At 33.4% G+C, this 9,953-nt stretch overlaps 1 protein-coding gene across 1 annotated transcript; it reads left to right on the forward strand.

Annotated features, from left to right (window-relative positions):
• Positions 1-3,487: 3,487 nt before the first annotated feature.
• Positions 3,488-7,664, forward strand: LOC145129541 (DNA-directed RNA polymerase subunit beta, putative (DUF630 and DUF632)). The gene is made up of 4 exons (XM_079064290.1): positions 3,488-5,146; positions 5,298-5,461; positions 6,193-6,416; positions 6,550-7,664. The coding sequence occupies exons 1-4, from the start codon at positions 3,721-3,723 to the stop codon at positions 7,274-7,276; spliced, it is 2,541 nt and encodes an 846-aa protein (XP_078920416.1). The 5' UTR covers positions 3,488-3,720; the 3' UTR covers positions 7,277-7,664.
• Positions 7,665-9,953: the final 2,289 nt, after the last annotated feature.

A 9,953-nucleotide genomic window follows, 5' to 3' on the forward strand; every position in this document is an offset into this window, starting at 1 on the left:
ATTAAAAATGAAATTTTTGGTCTTGTATCTTGGATGTTACACAAGACCACATCTTATGGGATAGTGACATATGTAATATGGATTTTGATTATGTTTGTTCTTGTAGCTTGTCTCCGTGATACAATTTTAGGCTTTGACTTCAGCGATTTCACTAATAAGGCACATCGCCCCTTCTAAAGCTCAACATGCATTAGCGAGTGCTATTTTGTAAACTTTCTCAAGATATGGAAGTACTATTCGACATGACATTTATACAAAAAAAAGTATTTTGAGTTTTTATGAGCACCGCATGCTCAAGATCTTTGTATGGCTATCTTTATAGATGATATTGGCCAACATATGTCGCTAGTAGAGTATCGTGTTATCCTCAAGTATCGCCTTATGATTCCATTGTTTCCAGTTGACGAGATATGTCCACTTTGTCGTAAGGCCTGCTTGAAGTCTTTTGGGGAGCATGTAATACATTGTAATGCTTTCGGATTTCAAGTAACAATACAATCTGGTCATAGATGTTCTTTTTTATCTAATTCTCCGAATTCTTATTCTTTGACCGAAGATAAATTATGAAAGATAAATTATGCAAGGAGTGGAACATTATATATTTATTCTCTATTCCCCCATAATATCGTGTATATTACTATATAATAAATATTTAAAGACATAAAAGGAAAATTTTGCAATATTAGCAATGCATTATATAAAGTAAAAGGTGAATTATATATTTATTTTTAAATGCCATGACAACCTTTTATATAAAGTTTTAAAATAATTTTTATTGTAAGATTTAATAAAAAAGCTTGTAATAACGTTTATAAGATAAATAAAAGATTGAAAACTTTAGATGTATTTTAATTAATATTTATGATTTTTATTAAATGTTATTATTTTCTTAATTTGAAAAAAAAATGTAGACAAGAATGACACAACATTTTATTCATAGGCAAAAATTGACAAAAGTAATATGCTTATGACACCAAATTTTAATAGGGAAAGACATCGATCCATTAGCCTTATAAAATATATGATTATTTTATGATAAATCAGTAAATATCGATTATTTTACTATAGTTTTATATTTGTTAATATTTTTGTGGCTATCCATTAACAAGTTAGAAGCAAGTAATAAAATCGGGACCATAAAATATACTCTATTGGTAGTCCAGTCTAAAGAAGTTATGATTTTGAAAGTTGAAGTCTTAAAAAGAAACATGTGTGTTAAATCAAAAGAAGTTATAATTTCGAAGGCAGTCAAAGTACAAGTATTTAAAGCTAACTTGAGTTGAAATGACAATTCTACCCGTATGACTCCAAATTGATCAAGTAGTAGTAGTGGTAGAATTGAAGTGGGTTATGAGTTGTGACTGAACGTCAAAGTTGGGTTCCATGTCAACAACGCAGACACACGGACGCAAGCACCAACAACTCGAGAGTCCAACAAATTTCTCATTTCCACCCCTATACTTAATTGTTTTATCACTTTCAAAGGATATCTCTTTTGATTTTTGAATTGATATATTATCCTTTACAATATATAGAATCCATACTAAAAAAACTATCGAAATTCTTTATACAAATATGCCAAAGACCCGCCTCTAGTTATTGATTAAATTTTTTGCTCATTAAGAGTCGACATAAGAGTCGTAATATCAAAAAAAAAAAATAAGTGTTAAAATTAAGGGTTGGTTAATATCAAAGGGTTTTTAGTTTATTAATATTAGGTCTTTTTTATTTTATTTTATTTATTTATTTTTTAGATTTAACCGTTTAAAAAAAACATATATATATTTTTATGTCATTTATCTTTTAATTGTATCAAATAGACGGCCAAATATTTTTTTGGATTTTCTTGACACAAGACACAAATGTTATAGATTGCATATGGCTAAATTGATGAATAATCCTACATGGCGTTCACTGGAACAATCAATATGACATACTTTATCCATCTAGATATGACAGACTTACCCGATTATATTGGCCATCCCAGAAAATGTTTGGTGACATATCAAATACAAACCATTTGAATAGTAGCCTACTGGTGAAACAATATGGGGGATGTGGATGATATCACATCTATTCGACTCTAATCTAGTTGTTGTCCTTTGCTCATGTGGCGATGATGGTTCGTTTGCGGTGACTCCAAAGCATCATGCATACCCTCATGTTCACACGTGAGATTAGTCGTGGTGAGCGTAAGCTGATCCGGACACCCTCGCTAAAGAAGACTATTTTTTCAAAATAAAAATAAAAAATAAGTGATTTAAAGAGCAAATTTCGTGTTGTTGGTTGTCATTTTATGACATTAACCCCTACACTTAATTATAAATATATCTATAAAGGTAATTAATGGTTCTTAAAATTAATATTTTTCGATTTAAACAATATAAAAGGGGGAGCATATTGTGTATTTTCGGATGATACGAGTGAATAATACAAATAATTACCTTAACATTAAACTAAGATGAGCAACTACTAATTAGTATTATTCACTTGTTGAGGATAAACATAGTTAAATTACCACTACCTTGTTATGGGCTCAAAGATTACGAGAATCTATTCATACATAACATAATTAGTGGCGGACCTAGAACATAATGTGAGGGGCATCACATATAATTTTACGGGTAACATGCCGGAAAAATTGCACTATCCTACAAATTTTTTTAAATATTTTCAATATGTCAAATTTTAACACGGGATACCCGGGCTCCCTCTAAGATCCCCCACTGAACATAATTATGTAATTATGAAACGAGATATATTATAACACGTGTATATGATGTTTGGAAGGGAAATTTTCACATATATTTGTCATTACGTGACTTAAAATTGGAAATCTAAAAAAGTTATTTTTACCGTTTAATCATGTTCCACTTTTCCTTTTTTCTCTTTATTTTCACATGCAAATGAACATACATATTAGTTATTACAACGTTTTCAACTATGAAACATAAGCATGATATTATGATTACTTTGATAAGGTTACCATTATTAAGTTTGGTAGTTGTCATAATCTTATAAACGATAGAATTGACAATTTTTTTTTTTATAAAATGTTTCTTCCATTAGTTATACGTAAATCGCAACAATAACAATAATATTAATTAGATCCCATATAAATAAAGTAAATGAGATATCATGGTTCGCAGCTCCTGCCCTAAAGAAACCGTTTCCATATAAGACCTCCAACAAAAGAAACTAAATATACAAATATAAAATATAAAAAAGTATATTAGTACAAAATTTTAGGAGTGTGCCCATCGTGAAAAATTCTAAATTCAAAACGTTAGTTTGCAATGAATGGTATAATAGAGTTTGTTTAAATTAAGAAACTGATAAATAAAATAAATGGTATACCACAACAATTTAACATAACAAATGCTAGTCAGGAAAGAGTTAAGGGACTTGATGGACATTTAGAATAGTAGAAGGGCAATAACTGTAACTTTCTTTAAAAAGGTATGGCCCCCTGTTTCTCTATACACACACACTCACGATGCACAACCCCTTCTGCAATCTCTCTCTCTCTCTCTCTCTCTCTACAAACCGACGATATACTCCCGGCTGTCAAAGATTCCTTATATCACTCTTCAAATCCCTAAATTCATTCCGCTAGGTTGTTCTTGATTTACCATTTGATTCCAATAGCTAAAGTCCTTGATTTTGTTTCACTTCTGTAATGATTTTTTAATTCCATTTGGTCAAGAATCCAATTATTTTATGGGTTGTGTGGGTTCCAAGCCTGATGATTCGCCGCCGTTGGCCTTGTGTCGGAAAAGATGTCAGTTTCTTGATGAAGCAATTCACCAACGTTATGCTCTCGCTGAAGCCCATTTAGCTTACTTTCATTCCCTAAAATCCGTAGGTGATTCGCTCCACCATTTTTTTGATCTGCAGTACACCGCCGCAGGCGGTGGCGATGGCCTTTCGTCTCCGGTGCTCAACCTTCCTGATCAAAGGAAGGGGGATTCTTCTGGACTTCCGGCTCCGGCTGTTACCTCAGCTCCGGTCGTTGCGCAGCGTCATTCGCATTCGAATTCCGGTTCGTCTCATCTTCATTTCCATACCGATTCGGATGATGATTCCGGCGACGAAGACGAATCTCTTCATTTACACTCCGAGAACGGTGGCTCACCGCCTCTGCATCAACCGCGGTACGGCAATTTGAGTTACATCGATCAACACGAATCCATAGAGGATTCTTATCTTCCAACTGCTTATCCTTATTCTACGGCTGGTTATCCTCCCGCCGGTTATCCTCCGGCTGGATTTCCTCCCGCCGGTTACTCGTCAGGTGGTTTCACAATGAATTACATGAGAAAACAACCGACGCCGTCTGTTCTGTATCAGCAGAGACCAATGAGCTCGGAGCCTATACGTTACGGGGAAGCTTCCACCTCATCATATTCTAGCAACAGTTACAATAATCAAAACCCTAGTACATACTCCTACAACAATGATTACTCTAATTACGGCGAATTTTTCGGTTCTTCTTCCCAACAACAACAACAACCGTACGCCGGTGTTTCACCGCCTCCGCCGGTTTTGCAAGCGGAAGCGTCGTCTTCAAATTCGAAACCTCCCCCTCCGCCTCCTCCACCGCCGAGCACCTCTTGGGACTTTTTGAACCCGTTTGAAACTTTTGAGGGCTTTTATCCTCCGTATACACCGAGTCGAGATTCTAAAGAAGTGAGGGATGAAGAAGGGATTCCTGATTTAGAAGATGAAGACTTATACCAGCAGGAAGTCGTTAAAGAAGTACACGGAAATCAGAAGTTCGTTGATGGCGGCGGCGGCGGTGGTGGTGGTGATGGTCATAAAGACGGTGGTGATTCAGGTAGCGGGGATGGAAAGAAGGCTGCGGTGGTTGAAGAAAAGAGTGAAGAAAGAGCTGCTGCTGATCTCCATTACCGGAGTGTACCAAAAGTGATGGCGAAACAAGATGATCCGGTGGAGTATGAGGTTCATGTGGTGGATAAAGAAGTTGTTGATAATCAAAAAAAGCCATTAGTGTTCCAAAATGATTCCGAAGTGGTGAAAGAACTTCAAACACAATTTGATCGTGCATCTGACTCCGGCAACGAGTTATCCAAGATCCTTGAGGTCGGAAAAGTTCCACATAATCGCAAACATGTCGCCTATCAAGGTTCCATTTTTCTCTCTCATATGCAATAATTAACTTCATATTTTCATCAATTATTCATCCCCTCTTGTTTAATAAAGCAATACTTTGCAAGAACTATGCTTTTTGTCTATGAAGGCTGAGAAACCTAATAATCCATTCTTTAATTATGTAGTTCCATCCAAGATGTTGAATGTGTTCACCCCTTCATTAGCCCTAACGCCAGCAGATCCTGCTACTTTAGATACAGATGTTGATTTATTGACAAAATCCAAGAATCTTTCATCAACTCTACATAAACTGTATTTATGGGAGAAGAAATTGTTCGATGAAGTTAAGGTATGTATTTCAACAATCAAATGTCAAATAGTTGAAAGATTTGGGGTTATATGCAAGGAATAGCAATGTTATTGAAATACAATTATACAAAGCATTTTTCACTGCTATAATTGGATAGATTTTTCAAAGTACAATACTTTAACAAGAAAAGGATTGAAAGTACAATGTTTTAACTTGTAATAAACTGAAATAAAACTAGGGTGCTATAATACACAAACAAAATAAAAGGATGTTGTTTCTTGCATATAGCCCTTTTGTGTTGTGTAACTATCATTTCATTTATAGTTTAATTACCTTTATAACCTGCAGTTTGCGTCGATGAATTTATATTCTTCTTTTTGTATGTCGGAAACTTTCAAATAAATCATACGATTCACGGGAATCCAGCATTAAGATTCCAGTGTTTTTTATTTCATATAAGTTATATGCTTGTGGGAATCTAAGCATTTAAATTCCGATTAACCACCTTTATAATGTGCTATTCATATTCTCATGTCCCATTGTTGGAAACTTTTAGAATAAGTTTTTTGAGTCTTATTTAGCCCAAACCTAATGCTTTATGTATTATCATGTATACATCATTCCGCTATTATACCTATTTACTACTTTCATCTATTAAAATATGAAATGTTTCTTTTTTTGGCAAGTTTTTACGGAGTAGTTCAAAATTTTCCATTTGATTGTGATATATGACAATAATAGGAAATTCTTTTGCTTCATATGGTATATAGATTGAGGAGAAAATGCGGTTACTCCATGAAGAAAAGAAGCGAAGACTTGCAAGATTAGATGAAAAAGGCGCCGAGCCTCACAAAATTGACGCAACAAGAATTTTTGTTAGAAGTCTTTCAACAAAAATTCGAATCGCAATTCAAGTTGTTGATAAGATCTCAGACAAAATAAACAAATTGAGAGATGAAGAATTATGGCCACAATTAAACGACTTCATCGAAGGGTACTTTCTTCTTTTTCTAGTTTTGTCCAAAAAAAAATGGTACCAGACTAGACTAAACCTAGTCTAGTCTAGTCTGATGTGAGGGTCCCACATCGGCTAGAAACAGTCTCATCTGTCTGTATATTATTTTTAGGTTAACAAGAATGTGGAGATCTATACACGAATGCCACCATACTCAATGTCAAGCAATCACGGCCGCCAAGCGTATCGACGCGATCACATCTCAAAAACAAGTAACCGACGCGAATCTCGAAGCCACACTGCAACTCGAACACGACCTTCTCAACTGGGCCATACGCTTCTCATGTTGGTTCGGTGCTCAAAAGGGTTTCGTAAGATCACTAAACGAATGGCTTCTAAAATGTCTCATGTACGAGCCCGAAGAAACCGTAGACGGGCCCGTCCCGTACTCACCCGGTCGACTCGGTGCACCGGCTATCTTCATAATATGTAACCAATGGGCTCAAGCCATGAACCGAATCTCCGACAAGGAAGTGGTGGAGTCGATGCGGGAGTTTGCGGGGTCCGTTCTTCGGTTATGGGAACGGGATAAGGTTGAGATGAGGGAACGGGATAAAAATATGGAAAGAAATGTAAAGAGTTTTGAGAAAGAGGATCAAAAGATTCATAAAAGATTACAAGTTTTGGATAAAATGATTGTGGATGCATCGGGTGGTGGTAATGATAATAACGGGCTCTCATTAGGGCATCCGGTTTATCAAAGTGAAACAAGTAAAAACGGGAGTTTGCAAACGAGTCTTCAACGGGTTTTTGAGTCAATGGAACGGTTTACTTTGACTTCATTGAAAGCTTATGAGGAATTATTGCAACGGATACAAGAAGATAAACTTGCTCAATAGATTGTGAATGAGCTACCAATAACTTCAAACATGGTTTTAAGTTGATTCAGAAGTTATTGGGCTAGTTTGTAACTTTGGGCTTCAGCAGTACAGATTCAAGAAAAAAGTGAAAAGTGTCATTATTTGTGTATGATGACCGGACCGGTCCCCACCAAGATGAGGTGAGAGGTGGTTACTTCAGTTTTGCAAGTGTATGTAGTTAGTATAGAGAAGAAGAAGGTGAAAAGATCGATGGCTTTTAGTAGTAATATTTTGTTTCATAGAGGAATTGATTGGATTTGTAGTCACTTGTAATTGGTGTAGAAGATGGGATTGAATTGGTTTCATTTGTAGATGATTATTAACATGTTATATTAATCGGGACAAAAGTTGAAAATAGTTAAACAAATTTGGATATGATTGTGAAAATAGTTTTTGGGTTTGTTGAGTTTTGAAATATATAAAACCTAAAAGGCTAAAATATTGTTTCAAATTTGGAAAATAAAATTTTGGTTTTGTATCAGAACTTGTCGAATTGGAAGCAGTTTTTAGGAAATTCTGTAACAAGAACTGAACCAAACGTAACCAATTATAGTATATATTAATTTGGCTTTTTGTTTTGCTTATTTAGGTGGAGTTTTGTAACTGTTTATGTGAAGGGTTGGCTTTTATTATTTTGGGAAAAGCTAAAAGATTTGGTCAACTTTCGTATACAAAATTTTCCTTTAAAACTTTCCCCCAAAAACTACTCCTTGAATATAATATATAATTATATATTGCATGGTGTATAATTACATATGCTTAATTGCTTATGTGTTGTCTTATTTCATACAAATATATTATTGGTGTAACATTTTGGACTTGATGATAGCATCCTATTTTCATTTTTTTTCTAATAAAACGGTAATTTTTATCTTTTTAAAGCATTGTATTTGGAAAATTTTACCCAATTATTGTGGCAATATACTCTCATTTTTTCTTATTCTGGTAGCGATGTTGTAATAGAAAGACATGGCTAAGCAAATCAAAACTACATGATATCTCTTGAATTTAATCCTATTTTCCGGTTTCTTCTTGTTTGTTTCATATTATTGAGATATCGAGTGTTATTGCTTTATAGTATTTAATAGGTTTTATTAGTAATTAAATACACCTTTAAATTTATTTGTTTTTTTTTTGTTTCCAGATACAATATATTTCATTGCTAACAGAATTTTTTACTTCCAAGTTTTAACTTATTAAATTTCTGTTAACAAGAAAAATTTAAGATATATAGTTTGTGCCTTGTGGACCGGGATTTATTTTGAATTATAGTTTTTAAATGGAAAAATAAACATGTAGAACTGATGTCTTGCTTATAGTTTGGGAGTGAAGAGAAAAAGGCTACAAAAGGGAAATGGTCAAAAGTGATGATGAGGAGTTTCCAATTAAATTCCACCACATTGAAAAGCTGTTCATTATTCTAATTCTTATCATTATATGCTACTACTAATAAAATAACATACTTTTGCTTAATTATATACTTTCCTTGATAGCGTATGCCAAATTTAATAATCCAATATTTATATGTATAGTTACGTGGATATTTCTTATTTGTTAAGTAATTTCTACTATTCCAAGCACTCTTTAATTATTCTCCAAGTAATATTCTGTGTCTAGCTAATCATGTCATATAGTATGTTAGTAAGCTAATCTGTGTCTAGCATGTTATATCGGGTTTAAATATAATATAAAAAGTAATTTACGTAAGTTACTCAAAACCGTCCTTTCTCTATACTTTACAAAACTTTTCAATAACTAAAGTATTGCATATTTTTCTCAAAGATACATCAAATAAAATGAATTCAAAACATTAAAAAAAAAATGTTTACAAATCTATTGCATGAAGTGTACTCGAACTTAGTGGTGGAGTCTAAACAAAAGTTCAGAGGTAGCACAATTTTCTACCGTGTAAAATATAAGACGATTTTTTTCATATTCGGGTCAAGTGGTTCGCAATTTTTGTATTTTATGGTAAATTTAAACAAAGAATATTCCTTGTAATAGCATAACTTCAACTAGTTACTATGTTGCAATTTAGAGTGCCAACACATATTAGTTTTGAGAGGGCACATTTATCTTCTTCCACTATCAACCAAAAGGTAATGGGTTCCTCTACATATATTAGTTGTGTTTTGTTCTTGACCAAATATGCTTTAATCAAAGCTATAAAGACCATGTCTCAAACAGATGACCAACAATGTCCAACTTGTTGGGTTCTCTACTTATATCACATATTGGTTAGTATTACCTTATTTCAATGGACCTGCTTATTACAAAATCTAATTGTTTTTTGAAAAAAATATCTTCTGAAAATATTTCAACAATTCAACTAAAACCTTGATTTCAATAATTCAACTAAAAACTTATTTTCAAGTTTCAATAACAAGTAATAATTAATTATTAACCCTAAACACCTAATTAAAAAAAACCTAATTACCAATGTCAAGCTTTTCAACACAATCACAAATGAATTTAGGTAGGTACATTAGAATTTGAGTATGTACATTAGGTTGCGGAACTTGTAGACTTTGAGTAAATTCATTAGGTTTATGAAACTTGTGGACTTTCATTAAACTTATTTCTTTTAGAACGTCTTTCATCATTATTGTCTCCAACATCTAATTGTCTTTTCAACAACAAATAACAACAAACTATT

The sequence above is a fragment of the Lactuca virosa genome, chromosome 8 (genome assembly GCF_052849685.1).
Source record: "Lactuca virosa cultivar CGN04683 chromosome 8, Lactuca_virosa_CGN04683_v6, whole genome shotgun sequence".
Lineage (NCBI taxonomy): Eukaryota > Viridiplantae > Streptophyta > Magnoliopsida > Asterales > Asteraceae > Lactuca > Lactuca virosa.